This window comes from Ascidia mentula, chromosome 6, assembly GCF_947561715.1.
Source record: "Ascidia mentula chromosome 6, kaAscMent1.1, whole genome shotgun sequence".
Taxonomy (NCBI): domain Eukaryota; kingdom Metazoa; phylum Chordata; class Ascidiacea; order Phlebobranchia; family Ascidiidae; genus Ascidia; species Ascidia mentula.
This window is the reverse complement of record NC_138571.1, coordinates 9273534-9294986: the sequence shown is the minus strand read 5'-3', so window position 1 is coordinate 9294986 and position 21453 is coordinate 9273534. Positions and strand designations below refer to the sequence as shown.

General features: G+C 37.2%; 3 protein-coding genes across 3 annotated transcripts; all 3 read right to left on the bottom strand.

Annotated features, from left to right (window-relative positions):
* Positions 1-438: 438 nt before the first annotated feature.
* Positions 439-4407, bottom strand: LOC145907127 (major facilitator superfamily domain-containing protein 6-B-like). Its single transcript, XM_082994563.1, has 9 exons — positions 4182-4407; positions 3674-3922; positions 3421-3483; positions 2879-3079; positions 2553-2707; positions 2385-2467; positions 1749-1917; positions 1106-1286; positions 439-632 (listed from the first exon to the last, which is right to left on the bottom strand). Exons 1-9 carry the CDS (start codon positions 4336-4338, stop codon positions 439-441), a joined length of 1452 nt encoding a protein of 483 aa, XP_082850689.1. The 5' UTR covers positions 4339-4407.
* Positions 4408-7245: 2838 nt separating this feature from the next.
* Positions 7246-10644, bottom strand: LOC145907126 (major facilitator superfamily domain-containing protein 6-like). Its single transcript, XM_082994562.1, has 9 exons — positions 10534-10644; positions 10034-10279; positions 9631-9947; positions 9135-9336; positions 8763-8917; positions 8620-8702; positions 8321-8489; positions 8062-8242; positions 7246-7466 (listed from the first exon to the last, which is right to left on the bottom strand). Exons 1-9 carry the CDS (start codon positions 10538-10540, stop codon positions 7252-7254), a joined length of 1575 nt encoding a protein of 524 aa, XP_082850688.1. The 5' UTR covers positions 10541-10644; the 3' UTR covers positions 7246-7251.
* A 9595-nt stretch (positions 10645-20239) lies between these two features.
* LOC145907125 (uncharacterized) lies at positions 20240-21214 on the bottom strand. The gene has a single exon (XM_082994561.1). It carries the CDS (start codon positions 21212-21214, stop codon positions 20240-20242), a length of 975 nt encoding a protein of 324 aa, XP_082850687.1.
* Positions 21215-21453: the final 239 nt, after the last annotated feature.

Genomic DNA, 21453 nt, shown 5'->3' with positions numbered 1-21453 from the left:
ACTCTTTTATTAATGACGTATTTTAGATGAAGTCCAAGCTAGTCTTTCTACCCCGTTCCAGACATTTTTTATCTGCATTTACGTAGGACTGAATCACATACCAGAAGAAAACACATTGATGTTTGATATTTAATGCAAATATGTGTAGCATTGCATGGAAGCCACTAAAATGTCAAATTGCTAAAACCCTTTAAATCGAATATTGTCAAATATTATTTAGGCTACATGTAATTATGTGCCTGCTGGTCTAGCCCACTTAAAACAAAAGCTCAAAACATTTTTTCAACGATTTATTAAATTCTGCTGGGATGTCCATCCAACGTTAAGAAACGAATCTTAAGAAACGCTTCAAAATAATTTAAAACAAACGACAATCGAACTCATGGAAATTGGTGGAAGTAATTATGAAAAGGCAACCTGCGCTAAATCGGTTGAGAATTAAAATGTCTTTAGTTGAACCTTTTCCTTCACATTATCATTCAGATCCTTCTTTTTCTTCCAACGCATGGCATACACGATGACAGTATAGAGCACAGTGCAAGCTCCAACAAAATACGAGGAAATGGTAAAAAGTTGATCTTTTCCCAAATTTTGGTAAATATGTCCGCAAATCAAAGAACCGGTAGAAAAACCTTTAAAACAAAACATTTTTGAAACACTTTAGTTTTTTTCCTATGTATTATTTTCGTTTCCAATAACAAGTAGACCTTTCAAAAAATCGTTTTACTAAGAATAAAAGTTATAGGAACACAAATCACGGATTTACTCATAATTCTGAGAATAAAAAGACTGGCCCATACTGTTATTAACCTTGTCATGCTTGAAAAACATTTCGGCAAAAACTTATGCCATCATCAGTTTGTCAATAACAATAGGGGACAGTCCTTTTATTCTAAGAATAAAAGTATTTTAATAAAATTATTTCTATTTTTAATGACGCACATGTCTGCAAAAAGGTTTTGTTTTGTTATTCTAATTATTTCTATATTTAAGTTCTATTTCAAAACTGTTGTGTCCAATTGATTTAAATATATAAAGCTTTATGTTGTTTTTGTTTTTCTCCAAAAAAACGTCAAATGTCCTTTTAACAACAAACGACACTTACCAATACCATGACTGGTTGCATACACCAACCCCATAGTGGTAGCACGAAGCTTGGGGGGACTTAGGTGTGAAGCATACGAACAAATAATAGCCCAGGTTAAACCCCACACAACTCCTCGTAAAATTTCTGCAGGAATAAGTTGCCATGCTTCGGTCAACAGAACCGTCAAATAAAGCCGGAACTAAAATGCATTAAAGTTATGTTGTAACCCATTTGTCAACCAGATCTTTTCGTGTTTCACTCTGAACTACAAGCATGCATAGGAAGTTTTTTACATTAAAGCTGTAAAAATTAATTTAATTAATCTGTTCAATTAAATGGATCGTTTTATTCACGGCGTTTCAGCTGCTACTCAACCCTAATGAAGCCTACTTGAAAGCACGTAAAACGTCGATGAATAAAGGGGTGCGTTTAATTGTACCAGAAGTACAGATTAATCTAATATAATATGCCCGACAGCAACAGCAACACAATATTTGTAAAAAATTAAGTTTAAATCGGTTAGTTGTATCAGATACAGTTATGAAATGAGCAAATTAAGGCATCAATCCATCACCACATTGAAAACTGCCCGAATTTGCAAGATGACAAAATTATTTTCGTTTTAAAACCACTTGGTGTATTTTTGTGCCTAGTTAGGTACCGTGAGGATAACAAGTGAAAAGATGAGGAGAGGATTAAATCCCAACCTCCGGATCAGGTGTCCGGATGCAAGAAAACATGGGATGTCCATGACTGATCCCATGGCAGCGCTTATACCAAGGATTGTGGAAGAAGCTTCAAGTTTTTCTTCGGCATACCAAAATGTGTAGCTGAAGTCAAAAGACAGTTAGTGTTATAACTTATTTTAGTGTTTACAAACCTTTTTTAAAAAATTTCAGTCATAAAAGCTTTTTTTAATACAACGTTGAAGTTATTATTTCGCAACATGTATCTCAAATGTGATATATAAAATATGTAATAAAGACAATCTGTTTTATAGTGAGCTGCAGACTGGGCCACTGTTCGACCTGTTTGACATAAAAGGTCAGTGCAGCTTTGGTGTAACTTACAACGATTTTGCCAAATAAACAGATAACCAAGATGAGACATATCAGGTGAAAACGGTGGCTCTGTCTGCAGCTCACTGTGCTAAAAAATATTAGACCATTTCAACAATATTATAACTGTATATTAAACAAAGTGGTGTCGTAGACGTAACTTGATCAACAAATTATGGCCAAACTATACGATACCCACTGGGCCGTTGTAAGTTTCTTAAAGTTCGAAAAGTGCTTACTTGAATAAAGCAGCAAGACCCCAACCAAACGGAAAAACGACCAACGATAAAAATGTAAACATCTTCGGGTTGCGAAGGACGACCTGAACAATCGTCATAATTATTAATTTACAAACAAGTCGAAAACCAGCTGTAAAGGTGTTTTGGAAAAATTGAAGTAACAATAACCGTTATATGAGATATTCGAACTCCCTCCGTTGAAACAGTTGAAATCGGCAGTTTGTAAGAAATCAAAGCTGACATGGAAAGGAAGACAAATGAACCAACAAAAATAGGCAGATACATAAGGTTGCTATCTGGTGGGACAAACTGAGAAACTACATCTGCAAACATAAAAGGTGATGCAAAAAACGAATATAGTTTCAATCTAGGTGCATATAATAAATATTGTAACTGCTCAAAAATGTGCTTATATATATAAGTATATTCTCGTAAAGAGTGCATAAGTTTATGGTGAAATTATTCCTGTGTCTGCAAAAAAATATATTGCAAACCTTTGAGCAATCCCAAAAGCAAAGCGGCAGATGAAAAACCGATGGAAGCCCACATTCTTTGTTGCCCAAACTTGTGTTTATTTTTTGCTCCAAGTATAGAAAAGGTGGTCGCCTCCACAACCGGGGTGGAGCCATTAAACGTAAAAGAAGTGAGAGCAAATAATATCATCATCAACCAGAATGTAACGCCCCAATTATCTTCTGAAATGGGAATCGAATGTAAATTAACGACATTTATAAACTGACGTCAAATTACCAATTCCAAAGGACGATATGGGAATAAAAATGGAAAAAAATATGGCAAATATTGCAAACAGAAAATTTGTAGGGTTTTTTTCTGGAGTAATTTTTGCGCAGAAAGCGGATGAGCGTGTACTCAAGTAAAAAACCCTTGTAGTTCTGGTGCTATGAGTTTTTGTATAAAAGCATCCGATGAGGGCTAACATAGTAATTCAAACAGTAAAGCAACAATTTTGTTCTAATGTAACAGCCACAATAACTGAAAACATAATAAATAAAAAATATATTCGTCAAACGCTCACCTTGCAACGGAACCATCGTCGTTTGAATGTTGTTTGTAATGTTACCTGAAGAATTTGTTATACCTGAAACGAAACATAAAATCTTTATCATGAGAAACAGTCGTATTTTGCTGTTAATATTTAATTATTATGCATTTCGCGATACTAAAACCGTGTCTCGAAATGCAGTTATTATTCTTCCAATGTATGTTGCGCTCATTGAAAATATCTTAAGGTTGATTACATGAAGAAAAATCTATTCATGTTTACTTACTATACATTAGATCTGATGACGTCGATTCCAAAGGAACGAATACCATAGAAAACACAAGCACTGCTGACGTTAACAGGACAGAAATCAGCACCATTTTAGGTTTTCCTGTTTTGTCAGAAATAGCGCCACAAAGTGGTGGAATAAATATTCCCAATATCCGCTGGGTAGCAGTAATAATTCCAACTTGCATTGTTGACAGTCCGAGATGGCGCATAAATATTGTTTGGTAGAGAAGACAACTGGACTCGCCTAAAAGATTAAATATTTTTTTTGAAAATATACAAAGCAATTAGATAATTTACTTTGTCGATAAAATGTAAGCAAGACGAACATTTGCTTTTGTTCGATGTTTTTGCCTTTGAACAACAAATTTTATGTCAAGAGTGTGCGAGTGTGTAACTGGTTCATGAGCAATCTGTAGGTACAATTATGTGCTTAATTAAATCACTCATGCGATTATATGATTCTTAAAAGTTAAAAGATCTGTTAAAAAATATGTACAGCTTACCCGCCATAAGAAAAAAGTAAAGAAGTTTCAATGGCAGATATGTTGGATTGATTTTCAAACAACCTCCAATAGTTTTTCTTTGATCTTCTTCTGAATGATTGGAAATCATCTCCTCTTTCTCCGGTTCGACTACTTTTGCTTCCTCTTTGGTTTCCATATTTTTACCAATAACTTACACAAAATCTTTAAAAAAAATTTGGGAAATCCTAATGTTCCGGAGACTAGAAGACCTACAAAATGTTTTTAGTTCGAATTTGTGAAAGATTTGTTTTGTGTTTAACAAACATTTTCAACTCAGGTATCGAACACAAACGCGTATCAGTTTACTTGTTTCTCTGCTTTGCACCCGAGTTCGCGTTGGTTTAAATTAAAAAGATCGCTTCATTTCGCTAATACGAGCGATTAAACAACGGCATTCATTTTGGGCTCTCGATAATCTTTTGTGTGTCAACCTAACGAAAACACATGGAAACATTCAGGCTGTTCCATCAAAAAGCACGAATACCTTCTTTCACAGGTATTTGAAAGAGAGTGAATCTACAAAGAATAACGTGTAGCTATAATGGAACTTGTCGTCGTACCGAGGTACACACTCATCTTACAAACGTAAAAAACATTTTTCAGGCTGCTGCAACTTATGATCAGATCAGCAAAGAAACAATTTAGGTGTTTGAGTCTGATATCTGTCGGCTACCTAAGCGATATTAACTTAGTTTTTGTTTTTCTGCTCGGTATGAGTATGAAAATAGCCATTCCATTCAAATAAATTCATCGCACTGTACCTCAAATTGATATCCAATAAACCATAATGACAACAAGCAACTGGTAGTAGCACGTCAACAACGTGTCTAAACCGCTGTTACAAATTGGGTCAATAATCAATGACCACAGATGGCTCACATTCCTCTCACAGTGAAAACAAGCCTCCATGTAAACCAGTGTTGGAGAGTCGCAGAACACACGTCAAGTGATTGATTACAAGACTTGTCTTGTAAGCAGTTTCATGGATGTGCTTTTTAACGCTGACATATAAATGTTGAGGAAATGTGGCACATTTGTTATCCCCTAAACGAGCTGTGTTACATTTTGAACAAATGACACCAATTTACACATTTCCATTAACTTAGCATATCCCAAAATCGTAGCGCTAACAACTGAAAGGCAGACTTAGAAAAGTGTAGCAATCCGCACTAAAAAAGCGATTAAAATGTTGCTTCCACTACTTCGTGAGGTTTTATTCGCCATAACACAGACATGAGTAAACTCCGATCTGCGAACCAAATCTGGCCTATCAGGGTTGGGTATACATTAGCATCACTCCAGAAAATTCTCACACAGTAATTTACACAATAACGTTTTATACAAACACACGATTTGCTGCGGGATCGCCCCACTGCGCATGTGTCCTTACTTGGCAATCACAGCTATCTTATCGATATCAATAGATTTTACATTCTTCGCAGCTCAGGCATGGCAGCCTAGCCTAGCCACAGAGCCAAGCCAAACGGAAGCTCTAGTATTTTAATGCTATTTTATTACACATTTGTGTAAATAGGGTTTAAATGGTTGCAAGTAAAATATTAACTTGAAACATGTCTCAACATTGTACAAGTTAAATAAGTATTACAAATAAAAAAAACTAGGTATTCTTGGGTGCAAAAAAACTTAGAGTTAAGTAATTTGAACAAGAAAGCATAGCTAGTACACGCTAGACATACATAGCAGACGTTTCGAACAACGCTGCGCTCATCATCAGTGCTAACTGTTAAATATAGCTAAACGTCTGCTCGCCATGTCAACAGACTAGCTTTGGCTTTCTTGTTCAAATAACCAAGTATTGTTTGGCTGAATTGACATTTTCTGACTAAAATCTTTTCATTTCCATTTGATCGATAGAGCGAAAAACACAGACATAGCAAAAATATCCACGGTTGGCCTTGTTCACGGAACAACGCCAATGAATGTAACAAGGCACCACATCCATAAACAAGTATCATCTGACACATGGAAACAAGATAATGGGTTTCCAACTTAACTCAAATTAACTTGAAATAACCATTCAGCCTTGGTCGAAGATTATATTGCTTGCCCGAACAGAATCAACTTAGCCTGATTGAATGAAGGCAAAGTCTTGCTATCGTGAGTTGTACAAACAAACCTAGTGTGGACTATGTACAGTTTTTTAATGCGACCAGCAGGTTCATTGTTGACTCGATCAATTTATTCCCACAACCCTTGTGTCGTTGTCTTGGTTCCGCCAATGCTTTGCACGAATGGTTAAAAAGTTTGGCAAATATTATAACTAATTCCTCACAGTGAATCCACAGGGAGAAATAAACGCGTTCATAAGTTTGTCGTTAAAGTTTTCTGGCTTTGAAATTTTTGTAAACGGTCAATGCATGACGTTTGTCATGGTAAGATGGTTTATTTGATGAGATACACTTTGACAATTTGAGTTGAGAGGTGATCTTAGCTTAATAGTGGATCTTTTTCTAAACCTCAATTACCTTTAGTATCATGTGTCCTGTATCTTTATAGAAATATTTACCTTACGGTAAACTTAATTGTCACGTGACCTTGACTGATGTTTGATACCTTTCTGTACTTCCCGCCAGTTTTCACTAATTCTATGGATTTTGTGGCAACATTTGGACTTACATGGTTGTGATTTAATAATACTGGATCGTGAATAATTATGCCAGTGTACTTTTAAAAAGATTGATATAAAAGCAAGCGGTAAAACCTTCGAAAAATGGACATCACTGCTAACGGCTTGCAAGGGGCAAAAAAATAGTGCAGACAAAAAAAGGATTAGCAAACATTTGCGGGGTTCTTTCTGCAGATGACGTGTACTGGTGATTTGTAAGCGATGAGGATATTGACCCTACACTGGCACTTATGAAATAATAGGTCACGCATTACAAATTATGCCACAAGCATGTTACCATGTCAAGCAATGACCATTGAAAAAGAGTTTTTATTCGCACATGATAAACTCATCGCAAAGTACAATAAAATAACTGTCGAAATAAAATATTTAAAATTTGTATGAAACAGGGGTTTATTTCGTCTAAGAAAATGCTTCGTCATCTTTCGATTCAAATTCTTGTTTCGCTTTGTTGCGTTCGCGCCTTTTTCTTGCCTGTGTTGCGAAGTGATGCCAGCACATAGCAACGGCATAGAGCGACAAATTGACAGCAAGAAAACAGCCCGTTGCCGTGAAAAGAAATTCTCTGCCGATGTTTTGGTAAACCACACCCCCAACCAACGCACCCACGGCAAAACCTAAAACAAAATGTAATTACAAGCAAAATAATACGTTTTTAATGCATGCACGTTTCTATGACTACTGATTTTATGTAACGAAGTGATCCTCATCACACAACTATGACACAATAGCAACGACAATGATTTTGTCCTATACGTACGGTAAATTGAGGTAGGTGGTTGCCAAAATATTCTGTTAATTTATTGAAAAATAGCGCCACCTTAAACACGAAAAATTTCGCCATATTATTTACATTGTTTTACTATACGCTGATCTCACTTAAAAAACATTCGTTTTTAGAAATTGTATGCGACGATATGTTGATTTAATGTTTGCGAACTAAACAATTAACAACAGAAAAGAGCTGTGATATAATTTTGTAAAATACAGTTTTTAATATTATTGAACTTTTAGTTGACTGTATAAAACTTCACGACGATTATTTTCGTTTCCGGTTGGTGCGCCTCGACACCGCGCTGTTTGCACAAGTGTACATCCAAATATAGACTGCTACATAGCAACCAAAACGTTGATATTTATAAATATTATTGCCAAAAGACCTTCTCTGATTGATAATATGCTTGACAGCCTTAGTAACGAATTACATTTTACCTATTCCATGACTTGTGGCGTAAACAATTCCTACAGTTGTCGCCCGAAGCTGCGGGGGGCCGACTGATGACGTGAACGAACAAATGACAGCCCAGCCGAGACCCCATGTAATGCCACGTGCACCTTCCACCAATATCAGCTGCCAGGCCTCCGTCAACTCAGCGATGAAAAAGAGACGCAACTTTCAAAAAATAAGAGCATTTTTTAAACAAAACACGTAAAGAACTCGGGGACATATGGTTACCATGGTTACACTCACAGATAAAACCCCGGCTGCGAACACCAGCAGGGAATTGTGTCGAAATTTACGGACAAGCCATCCAGACGCATAAAAGCACGGGATATCGAGCAGCGAACCACATAATGACGCCAGGCCTATGATGGTTGATGGAGCGTTCAACTTGTCTTCGACAAACCAAAATGCGTAACTACGAAACAGGTTTTTAGTATTCAAACTTTATCAGAAGAAAACAAAAAAATATATAATAGTTTAAACCATATCCACATCCAACTTAACATTTTATTTTATTAAAAATGATAAAATCACTTTCCAAATACCTTAACAGAACGGCATTTCCTGTTCCGTATGGAAAAACCAAAAGCAGCAAAAACAAAATCATCTTCGGATTCTTCATTACAATCTACCAACAATTGGGCGAATAACATTACTTTTTTGAAGCAAAATCCCTTAAATAATTTACCTTTACGTTAGCCAGAGAGACAGGTTCGGTCGAAGGTTTTGCTACTGGCAGTTTATACGAAATTAACGCTGACAGTAACAGAAATATGAAAGCAGCAGCAAATATCGGTACATAGGCAATATTAGTGTCCTCTGATCCAAGTTTGTCAAGTTCAGCTGTAATTCACATTATTAAATCAACCAAAACAAAGTAGTATACGATTGTGGCACTTGATGCAAATACATGTGTGTTTAATACACAAAATAAAATATGTATAAACAAATAATGCATTATTTTACGGCAACAATATATACAAAAGTCAAGCATTTATCTCACTTTTTTCAGGTTTATTGCGGTCGTATAGAAATAACCTAACTTTATGTTGCCACGTACTTTTTGTCAATCCAATAATAAAAGCTGCACTTCCAAATCCCACCGAGGCCCAAAGTCGCTGTTGACCGTGTTTATGTTTGTTCCTTGGCCCCAATATTGCGAAGGTTGTCGCTTCCACGACAGGCAGAGTGCCGTTAAATGTAACAGCGGTCAATAGAAAGAGGATTGTCATTAACCAAAACGTCACGCCATATTGGTCCATCTAAAAATATACAACTCATTTTATTTTAGTAATTCACCATATTTCACTATAGTACCATTTTGCAATGATTATTTGATCATGCTTGAAACAGTAGATTTTTTATGATAAGCAAAGTGGAACCGATAATATGAATTGTGTAAGCTGCATACAGATGACCACTGTTTCGGCCTATAAGGTCTCATCAGTGCAGCTGACGACTTATCAGACGACCAAACGGCCAAACCGTGTATGCAGCTTGCACAGTAGATTTTTTTGTAGCTGAATATTGGGCCAAAAATAAAAATAAAATCGTACTTGTGCTGATGTGTCGTGACTCGCGTCGCACAAAATTTGCGGCGCATTTCTTTCGTCATTTACGACAAAACATGTTTTGGAGGATTCCACTTTATCAACCGTTACTTCGTAAACGTTATTCGCATACCATTGGTCTTCGTCATCTGGTAAGGTGTTGATCGTCGTAGCAAAAGTTGTGGGCAAATTTGAAACAATTGGTTCCAGCTCTACGTTGTCTATGCTGACCTTTGTGTGGGTTTCATTAAATTTGGTTACATTGCACTGAACTGTGGTTTCTGTGTTCTCTATTTTGCAAGTTGTTAATTGCGATTGAAGACCTGAAATTTAATAACGCTACAACATCTTATTTTTTATGGAATAAATATAGATTTAAAATAATAGGAAACTTGATTATAGATCTTACCTGAGTTCATTCGAACGTCATCTTCTATTGGTACAAATACCATAGAAAACACAAGTACTGCTGACGTCATCAGGATAGAAATCAACACCGTTTTTGGTTTTTCAGTTTTGTCAGATATAGCGCCACAAATGGGAGGAGTAAAAATGCCTAGAATCCGCTGTGAGGCGTTAATGAGTCCTACTTGCGAAGTTGAAAGGCCGAGATGACGCATAAACAAGTTAAGATAGATGAGGCAACTTGCTTGACCTGCGACCAGATAATATATTTAAGTTTCTTGACTCCAGTGTTATGTAAAGTAGATAAATGAAACGACGAATGACAATCGCACGCGAGAGAAGTGCAAGTATTTACAAAACTGATGCATTTGTATCATACTTTGAAAATATCAGTTTGGCTTCAAAATATGTTTACTTTAGAACCATAAGACAGTATTATCAAAAATGTTTAACAAAATCGTTAAACTGATCGCGTGCGCAATCTTGATCAACATTACGACTTACCCGCCATTATAAACAAGTAAAGCAATTTTATGGGCAAATATGTGAGGTTGATACGAAGAAATCCGCAACAGTGTTTGTGAGTTTCTTCTGCATTATTCGAGATGTCTTCACGTTGTAACATTTCGGAGGCTTCGAGCTCAACCGTGGATTTTTTTTCTTCACCCATTTCATGTGGTGATTTGGTATTGATGTTAATATATGGAGTACTGTGTGTTTAATAAGACACAGTACATACCAATTACTTCAAAGACACAAGTTTACATGAGAAGATTACTATTTGTCCTTCCGTAACAGTTAAATGAACCAAGCAAAAAAAGCAGAAAAAAATTCAAAAAAAAAAGAAGTTTAAATATTTCATATGTATCCAAACCAACCAAAACCTAGTTATGCGAAATGTTCATACATCAGCTGTTCCAATAGTTCAACTTAAAAATCACTTCCGTTAAAAATTCAACAAAACCTCAGGTTTACAACAGAAATAGAACTCTCAAAAACATGTGTAGGAATCTCCCGACAGTCTTATAGTAACATAGACTTGGTATCTGATTTATCAGCAAGTTGTCGAAGAGCAAACCTAAGTCACTTGTCTTTCAGTTGTTTCATAAAAATATATTTCGCCTGTAATTCGGCATCGTCAATATCACTAAAAACAACGCTGTTTAAAAAAAAATAAAAAAAACGATTGATCACATAAAAATTCGCTGTTTTCTCGACGGGTACTCCGATCACCCGGTTTTTAAAAGTATCTTCCACGGAGAGGCAAAAAGACTTGGTCGCCTAAACGAATGAAATTCCAATAGAGTAGTTCAATAACAGTAGTTCAGACAATAACAGTAGTTCAAAGAAGCTAAAGTCCAAAGCTTTACGATCGCGATTTCCCCAAGATCATCAACGTAGTAAAGGGCTGGAAAGACAGGTTTGGACATCACATTACCTGCAACCCACCCAAGCAGGATATTTGGGCGACGAGTTTCATGAAACTACCAAAACTTACAGAAAAGGAAAGAACCCTGATAGTGTACACACATTATAATAGTGTACAAGCGTCCGTCCACTCTGTCTCGCTTACTAACAAGGTGCAGAGCTGTAACACACTGTGTGGATAAAATTCCACATAAAATAACTCATTCACGCCCTTGCGGACATTGCGCCCTTAGCGGAAACTTCGGAAACCACAAGTCCAAGGTTACACCACACGTACACTGCAAACCCCCAGCGGAGTGAACGGACCCATTCCACTTCGCTACAACCTAATCTGCCGCAACCATGGGATTAATGTAACCACTTGTCTTTTATGCGGCGCCCAGTTCGTCGGCTAATCAAAAAATCAGTTTTCACACGGTGGAATGGCCACCGGTCCGCTTGGAAAGCCGGAAAATACGGTGATAACACTGACCGAGCTGCGCTCCCACACCACTTCACCACGAAACACAGAGACCACCTGTCGCCGCACTGAAATTGCAAATTGCTATTCTGTAGTTTTTGTTGAAGAACTGCTTGCACAGCTTTTGGAAATTTACGAGGATAAGTGGTATCATAAAATAAAGGCTACGATTAACATAAGTGGCTTGGTTTTACCTCGTGTAAAATAGCTGTTCCAGCGCAGTGTTTTCATATGCCTTCGAGAATTACTCGCTGTGCCTTTCGCCACGTACTGCTGATATCACTTTCTGTGCCTCGTGTTTTTTGAACAGCTGTTTTGCAGCCGTTGGGCATTTTGTAGATTCGCTGGCCGTTCTAGTGCTTTTAGCTTTTTCTTTAGTTTTCTTGCTTCTTACTCGCCGTTTGTGCTGGTTTCACACGTTTTCACCAATCTGCAGCAACTGACAGAATGTATATTAGTGTACAGACCTTAGACCTTAAATTCATGTCAGTTTCTTTGAATTGTATTACTTTTTTGTTTTAAACAGCGTTGTTTTTAGTGATACTGACGATGCCGAATTACAGGCGAAATATATGTATATATAAAACAACTGAAAGACAAGCGATTTGGGTTTGCTGTTCGACAACTAGCTTACAACACAAGATACGAGCTTGTTACTAATGTACGTTGTCTTCTTCACAAGTCTGTATTGATTCTGCTAGCAAAGCTTATGGGTATCAAAGGACCCCACATTTTCATACCATTACAGGCAGTATTTATGCTTGTTGCAGCTTATTGTGCAATAACCCATTTTAATCATCAATGCAGTATCGATTAATCTGAACTACTAACCTAAATTCTAACAATCAGACTCACTGTCTGTTGAAAAGATTTGCACCACCACGTTTGATAGCCTGAAATGCTAGCAAGTAACATATTAACTTTCATTATTGCTGCTACATTGTGAAAGCTGACTCGTCTGACTTGCGCCTTTCCGTTTCCATGCGATCGATACAGCAAAAGCACACAATGCATAACAAAAATAACTGCGACTGATTTGTGCAATGAAAAAAAAACTGGATTCGCAAGGCAAAGCAACAATACATAAGAAGGCAACCACGTCCACAAACAGGTTTTTCATTTGCAACATGTAAACAAGATAACGGGTTTCCAACTTTAACCGAACTTAATTTGGAATAAACAATCAGTACCTTGGTCGAACATCATTGCTTGCCTGAACAAAATCAACTTAGGCTGATTGCAGGGGGAGAATTCTGGCTAGTGTGTGCTGTACAAACATATAAGGAAACCCACACTGGTGTCAACTGTGTACAGAGTTTCTAAATTTGGTACGATGTTGTCAGTATCAATTTATTCACGCAACCTTCCCAGACAATTTCCGTTTCGGATATTCCAGATCGTTTGACAAGGAATTTCGACAATTACGCACAATTTCTGAAGTTTTTGCTTAGACCGTGCATTCGTGTACCTAACCACATTTCAGTTACATGTTTATTTGCAAAAACTACACTACAGCATTGCCACTCCGTAATCACGCGTCTGACTGATTGCCTTTATTGTTGCGCGCATGACGTCATAATTAATAATGATGTTTACAGCCCAATGCCTTTTTCATCATCAAGTGTGCCTTGTAGTGTGTCCACGATAGGTAGCTTTGTTAAGCATTAGGGTAGCCACGCTATAGCTTGCACTGTATCCACGATAGGTAGCTGCTAACAATACATTCATTATTAGCTCTACGTCTATCATAGGCCCCTTACTTGTGTGATGTAAAACATGTTGCAACAATAGGCTATAAACAAACTCGACAGAACTGGAGAAACAATTTACACTTTCTACCATGCAAGTTAGCAGCGAGCCTTTAAAGCGTGCTTTTGATCGATCTTCTTGGGGACCCACAATGGTGCTGACCTGCTGGTCTCAATGCACTTAATTATGTACTCTCCTGATCGAAAATATTCTTTTCCATGCATTTAGCCACTCTCTTTCGATAAAAAGTGAAGCACGTGAGCCATTTTGTGCACTATGGTGTTAAAAAACTTATCTTCTGTACCGGTCGTGCCGGTGAATATTGCAATAAAAAAGGCATTTACTGTGGTTTTCGCAGACGGCAACACCGAAAACCGGTTATTTTCATCTTTTTTTGTCTGGTACACACTGCTTGAACTCTTCTACTCCCATACAGCATATGGCATCATCGGGTTCAGGCAGTTTCCATTTTTCAGCAATGACAATGCATAGAAATGCATAAATTTGTTGAGCCTCGGTGGTGTGCTGAACAAAGTTACACATCGTGGACACAGTGCAAGCTATAGCGTGACTATCCTAATGTTTAACAAAGTTGCCTATCGTGGACACACTGCAAGGTTCAGGATTAATGATTTTGATTTGTATTAACCCTTCCTTGGATGAAAATATGCACAATCCCTGATTGCCGAGGCAGTCACATGTTTAGGCAACCGATTTTGTCCAGACTACTGATCTATAGTGCGCTTGCCTATGTTGGCCGTAACGTTACAGCCCATATGGAATTTTCTTTGTACATAGTTGTGTTAATACTGATTCGTGCATATATTGGCAGTGTTCTTACTCTGTGTAAAAAGATTGATTCGTTGTTACCCGACACTGTATTTGGGAAGTTATTAACGCACACTCGTTTCAGTGATAATATTGACGGATAACCGGCGAGGGATTATGTGTACAGGCTTCGCAATCTAGGTATTGCAGCCATGCTGAATCAGCTAATAAACAATAAGGTAACAACTGCAGTCGGCTCACCAGTGTTGTATTTGGGCACTGTAGTACATTGTAGAGTAAAAGTGAATGCGATTTTTGACGAAAAGACGACAGCTGTTAGCTTGTGTTCAGTGCAAATACAAGTGTCACAAAAATGCAGTTCTCTGCAAAGTTTGCTTCATCAAAAACAACGACCATTTCAAAGCATTTCGAGGTGCTGCTGGACAGTGGCGGTTAAACCGTTGGCAAAAAATCACATGCCTTACGGCCAGCCAAAATTCCAGGTCACCTAAACAACTTTTGGAAAGTTCAGGATTAAACATGTCTAATGGTCAACAAAGTCCATCGAAAGCTTCCTTCACAAACTTAACTGCGTATAAACGGTTGACGAATTTATTCTCCGTGAGTTTAATATATTTACATTTAAGGACACTGGTCATAGTAGATTATTTTGTGTTTACACGGGTAATGTAAGTATAAGGCAACAGGTTTACGGTTAGAGTTTGCTTATATTTCCCATTCCTTTACGGGAAAGTTTGACAAAACCCAGCACATTTTCACATTAACATGGAACTCACCACTGGTAGGATTAAAGTTTTTTATCAGCCGGTTCTATCACAAAATTCATATTTTTCAGCAAAATCCATTGACAGTAACCAGTGATGCTAACCGGTTCGCTGATCTCACAAAATTTCGTGAGACGGTTCTATATAAAACCGGTGCGAACCGGCTGAATCCTACCACTAGAACTCACCCAAGAGATGTCCCGATAATTTTCAAAATAAAAACACGCAACTCGGAATTGCGTATTTCTGTTTTAACTGGCATAATGAGCTGTTATTGCAGACACCATTTTTCTTGGAAGGAATTATCACTTAATCCGCAATCAAAAGTGGTTGACGTTTATTCCATTTTAAACCACAACATAATCTCATTTACTTGTCTTAGAGTCTTTTGGATTGGTTGTTTTTCATGTTTGTCCATTCTGTCTCCAGATTTATTAAGTATACAAGCGTTTTTTAATGTGGAAAAAAGACTTGTTTAGAACGTATAACAAACAAAACAGCAATTACTTAAAACAGATCAGCCCACTGAAAGAAAAGTCATCGTCAGGGCATCTTCTGCAGTTGTGATTTTCATTCATATATTCAAAGGTAGAAGTCATTTTCGGAAGGCAAAGTTGTTTCTTCCAGGTTTTCCTCTGATTTTGATCATGAATTTGAAACTTTCATTGAATTAAAGTTCACGTTTTATTTTACTCACCCCACCATTTTTCGTGTATGTCAAAAACAATCTTCTATGATAAAGATGTAATTTTCTTCATTGTTTGGAAAACAAATTATTTCGCCATTGAAGTTTTCAGAATCATAATTTATTGGATTTTGCATCGCCACGATAATAAATTATGGAACTTACTAATCTAATTTTATTTGTTGTGTGCAGCACATATAAATATACCCCAACGGTATGACGAAGATCTTTTACTTTAATCTTGGGATTATTGGACCATCGCAAAGTTTATCTTGTGATAGAATTAAGGCCATTTGTGTATGTACCAAAATTTTTTTTTAATGGTAAAAAACCTCAAACAAAATTTTAAAATACACGTCATATAGGCTGCATGTAAGTTTTTAAGATTCGAATTAAAATATCAACAACTATGGAAATACAAACAATGAAGAATTTGTCGAGAAAGCAGTTTTCTATCTGAGACGATGGCAACGTGTATTGCATGACAAACTTGTACACGATAAAACTTTTGTCAGTTGAAAAACCATTTTGTCATTTAATTAATTACAACACTGTGGTACAGATTTTTCTCGATGAAAAAGTGACAGGGGACAGTGATTGGCTGTAAGTAATCACGTGGTTGCAAGGAGCGAACCTCCTTCGCCAATCGGCAAAGGCAAATAACAAACCTATCACGTTTACCAAGGTATTAAAACCGGAAAGAATTGGAACAAAACTGAACGAAAAATGGGGCGGTTTGTTGATGGATAAAACAATAAACGCTGCGTCACTTGTGACGTACATGATTGTGACGACAGAAAGGCGGATTGTGACGCTTTCCAATTGATCCGCTCTTCGGCTGTTTTTCTTGCGCATATGTTTGGCGACAGGATGCAGCACCAGCGCTAATAGCGAAATTTGACAAACTGCGCCAACTAAATACACGGCAGGTAAGGTAACCCTTATAAATTGAGTGGCTTCCTTTTCTAAAACACAAGTTTCTGTGGTCGAAGTGAATGAAAGAGAAAGAAGCAAACCTGTCTGCACCACTGGTGCGATTATTACGCCAACCAACGTACAATGGCTTAAAAACTTCAATCTCGGTGAACTCAGGGGCGCCACTAGCGGCGATGTGTTAAACAAATTTTGTCGAATCCAAAGTACGGCACTGATTAAAATTCGCGAAGCATTTCCCGTTACAATGTCAGTCAAAGCATAAACAACGCACATGGCATGGGTGGTTGCCAGTCCGTAGACTTCGATATGAAACCAGCTTGCTCGCAATAAAAGTAGAAGCGAGGACAAAAAACAAAGAGAGTTTGTGAGACATAGGTTCTTGTTGATTTGAGTCCAAAGGTAAATTCCAGTCACAGCAAATGCGTATACGCTTAAGGCAAGTAAACTTCCAACCCATATTTTTTCTCCAATTCTGCTGTTCTTATTGGATTCCGATAACCGCTGGGTAGCGTTGTTGAGTACTGATTGATTGTCTCCTGAGAATTCCATGCCCGTGAAGTTCACGGGAAGGTCAGAAGATATGGTTGTCCACAGTTGCGTGTTCGGTGTTGTAAGGTTCGGTAAGCTCATTACAAATTTTTTATTTTACGTCCTTGATAAAATAGCAATTTCAAAAAGCACAATCTATAAAATAAAGTGTATAATTCACGTTCTATGATATATAGCCTATATGTTAGGATAAAAGTTGTAAACATTTCGTTTTAAAGCATAAAAGGGAGTTAGAGGGACTTTGTTACATCCCGAGAACACTCTAGATTGTAAATCGTAGCAAATTTGTTGTTGGTATTTTTTATTGGGTGGTATTTATTAAGATTGTACCAATACTCCACTGATTCCATATACCTTACAAAAACTGTCCTGTTAAGAAAATAAACTCACTGTCCTGTTAGGGTAAAAAGAATATATAGCCAGCAGTATTTCCTTGCTTTATTCTGTTATCGAGAAACTGCATCTAGCGTGGTATTTTTAATCATGACATTGAGGTCTTAGTGTTTTGGGCCAAGTGCATTTGAAAATGGCATGATGACATAATCGGAAGGGTTAATCTACAAAACGTTATCTGGTAATATCAGGGAAGCGAAGTGGGCGAAAATTCAAATAATGATGTGAAGGTACATTCGCTTGAATTACAACCCTCGCTACAATATCTCATGTAAATTTCAATATGAAAACCAATGGAAAAAGGAAAAAGGAAACATTAGCTGTACCTCACAGTTGATTTGTATACTGTGTATATGCAATACGCGATAATATGAAACGCCTCTCGAGTCACTATGATAACATTTCAACTGAATTACCAAAACAAAATAAAATCAAAAAAATGCTCAGAAGCACACCGAAAATTGTCTTGCAATTTTACGTAAATTTGCACATGGTCTGATCTAAACAAATAAACAATGGCCTCTTTACAGTGTATGGGCGTTTTGCTATGCTATTCAAACAACCTTTCTCAAACTCATACATACTATTATACTGAGAACTTTGGTTACCAATGGTTGCATCACAATATGCTGCGCCAGATCCTAATGTAAATGTTTCGAGCCCTTGGTTGAGTCGACGCCTAAACATCATGGCACATGTCAACTCAATTTTTTGCTCATCTGCGGGAAAAATGTTTTATTCTGATCGTCAGTAGTGGAAAAAAGGTTTTGTAGATAAGATCGTATCACACGTAATTTAAAAATCTACTTGCTGCAATTTGTCACGTTTTGAAGATAAGTTACAAACAAGACCAATTCTAAACGAAACATCTGCAAAAGCTGCGACTTATTGTAAAATATAGCAACAAAAGTACATAACAATCCACCAGTTAAAAGATATCTTATGTCCTTATATTTGGTTTAAGTGTCTCAACCTAAACATGACAACGATATTTAGAGCCGAGTCTGAACGAATATAGATACCACTGTACAGCGAGACAAAGATAACTCTGGGGAAATCTAATCACTTTGATGCGTCAGTTATAACAGAGGCAGCCAATCAGCATTTCAACCCTTGCCGCACGATGATGAATTTACGAAAACAACACTGCGGTCAGTCTTAATGCTGCTGTTTTCAAACATAAATGTATTTTAAAAACTGCGGTAAAACCACAACAGCGATCAAGCGTAATTCGGTTTGCAATATATTAACTAACTAGCTTACCTCTAAATAATTAATGTGGTTCCACATAGAGTATTTATATCTGCTTTGGTGTAGATACGTGGTAAAATTTAGAACTGAATTAAGTTACAAAGCTAGTGACGTCAGTCGGTTGGGTTCCTAAACGTTTTCTTTTGTAATCAACAAGACTACTTCATTGTTTGCGAACAAAGTTGAACTGAAAGACACTAATTCTGATTTTTTACAGAAAAACTCACAATGTGTTCATTTTCATTCACTAGAAGTATTTTATTTTCTTTAACAATACTTAGGAGTTGGTCTTACTTAGTTTTGACGTAAAACCAATTTATTTTGCAAACAAACAAATATGGATACAGTTGCCACAAACAGCTTGAGCTGCATAACCACAAAATAAGGCCAGTCACGGTTAAGCTTCCAACAAACCTAAGGCTTGTGACGTTGCAAACACTTTACAACATAAATATTTATTAATTCGGCACTCCGCATTCTTAACTGGTCGACTCTATGCAATCTCCCCGTTCCACGAAAGATTGAAACTTTATTAACGTTGACAGGCATTTTGTTGTTAAACTAACAACACCAAATAATAGTTTTGAAAGCCTGAAACACATTTTTCTGCTGTACGTACTGTTCACTTCACTTAATTATTATATCCTTCCACAGTATCATTCAGCTGGTTTAACCGATTTCTTTCTCCAACCATTATTGTGACGAGCACATAAACTTGTCCACGGCTTGGCGTTACGTAATGTCAAATTAAATACATAACCACCAATTTCGCAACAGTAAACAATAGCGTACACGAAGATCCAGCAAGCACGTACCATTCTCTTTCCAAAAAAGAAACTGACTTTGACTTCATGATTCATTCATGAGCCACTCAGGTTACAAACCGAATCGTGCTGCTAAATATCCAATTGCATTTTAATCGACTTTCGACACCCCAGTTTTCAGATATTTCACGATTATGGGATTAACATTCGACCTTAGATTTGTAGATATTTTTTATGCTAAAAAAATGAAGACTTACTGCAATTTTTCAACTCAGCTCAGCAACGTTTTGCACTTGACCGAAAGAATTTTAAACAACACAATAAGTTGTAACGAGGAAATTAACCGCTGACGTTTCTGGAATGATACCCACAATACTTTCAAACTGCAAGTATATTTGTGTTGCACAAAAGGCGAAACATAATGAATGCGACAGTAAACACACTACATGCAGTATAGAGTTACCTTTCGAAAATTTTCTTTCCACAAATAGCCCAAAGGCAAGATTCTAAGCTTATAATCTGAAAACGAAGCAAGCATACATACTACGTTAACAATGGTGTTTATGGCGTAACAAATAGGTATAAAACTGAAAGAAACACCAGCTGGCTGATTAACAGAAACAGCAAGAAAAGCTACATCAGTCACCAAACAAATGCTCGTGCAGATGCTCAAACGAATCACGACAGATTCCAGTTTTCCATTTGGGTCGCCTTTTCTTGTGGCACTGATGTGTTTTACCACGGGATATAGAACAGGAATAAGCAGCAGCACTTGGAACAAGGCTATGATGAAAAAAACAGCCGGTGCAAATACTTGCAGAAAATCGGTGGATTTGCCAATTTGGCAGCCGATTGGCGAAGCGTAGATAGGAATAAACGATAAGGTAAATATCTGAACGATGGCGAAAAGGATTATTGCTGCAAGAAGGGAGTTGCTCATGGCATTGAGTTGTTTTTTCTTTGAACTTTGGCTCAAAAATCCCCTGTAAAAGGAACGTTGTCTGACCCAGAAAACAACGTAGATCACAGTTCGATTTGAAGTTGCCAAACACACGTTTACTGTGGAATAAATGGCGCAAAATTGGTCGGTGGACACAACCAGTCTCACTTCCAACAGAAACCACGACGATTCAAACAAGATCTCCATAGCAGATATGCAGCACAAAAAATTGGTCCAGCGTAAGTTGCGCTCAGCGAATTTTAAGTAATAAATAATTGTGACCAGCACCAAGTAACTGCTGATTGTTATTAAAACAAGAACGATGGTCAAGTCAACTGTTCGGTTCGGGCAACCAGCAAAATGTGTAGTTGTTTCTTGTGTTTCATTTGCGGTGGTGACAGAAGCTGTTGTTTCCCAGGATGTGATGTTCGACTGCCACGTGACTTCGTTTGTCGACGTCTGATTGGTTATAAACATCGTCACGCTAAATGCACAACCACTGAGCCGAAAACCTTAAGAGCCTGATATAAAGCATAAAATAAAATTTAAAAATATACTACATATTGGTACTGGCAATGCATCTATGAAAGCGATTGCTGTTTACGATAAATGTGAATAAAAACAATCTGCATTGAGCTTACACTTTCCGTTTCTTAGTACAATTATGAACCAACGAACATTTTGCTCAGAAGATTGGTTTAAACAAAACATGAAAA

Excerpts from the sequence above, each read along its gene's own strand:
- LOC145907127 (XM_082994563.1), bottom strand. The coding sequence starts at position 4,338 with ATGGAAACCAAAGAGGAAGCAAAAGTAGTCGAACCGGAGAAAGAGGAG. Across the intron at positions 2,468-2,552 it reads TTCGAATATCTCATATAACG|GTCGTCCTTCGCAACCCGAA; the intron begins GTTATTGTTACT and ends ACGATTGTTCAG. Across the intron at positions 1,918-2,384 it reads GGTCTTGCTGCTTTATTCAA|CTACACATTTTGGTATGCCG; the intron begins GTAAGCACTTTT and ends TTTTGACTTCAG.
- LOC145907126 (XM_082994562.1), bottom strand. Across the intron at positions 9,948-10,033 it reads TGACGTTCGAATGAACTCAG|GTCTTCAATCGCAATTAACA; the intron begins GTAAGATCTATA and ends ATTAAATTTCAG. Across the intron at positions 8,243-8,320 it reads TCGCAGCCGGGGTTTTATCT|TTGCGTCTCTTTTTCATCGC; the intron begins GTGAGTGTAACC and ends ATTTTTTGAAAG.
- LOC145907125 (XM_082994561.1), bottom strand. The coding sequence starts at position 21,214 with ATGTTTATAACCAATCAGACGTCGACAAACGAAGTCACGTGGCAGTCG.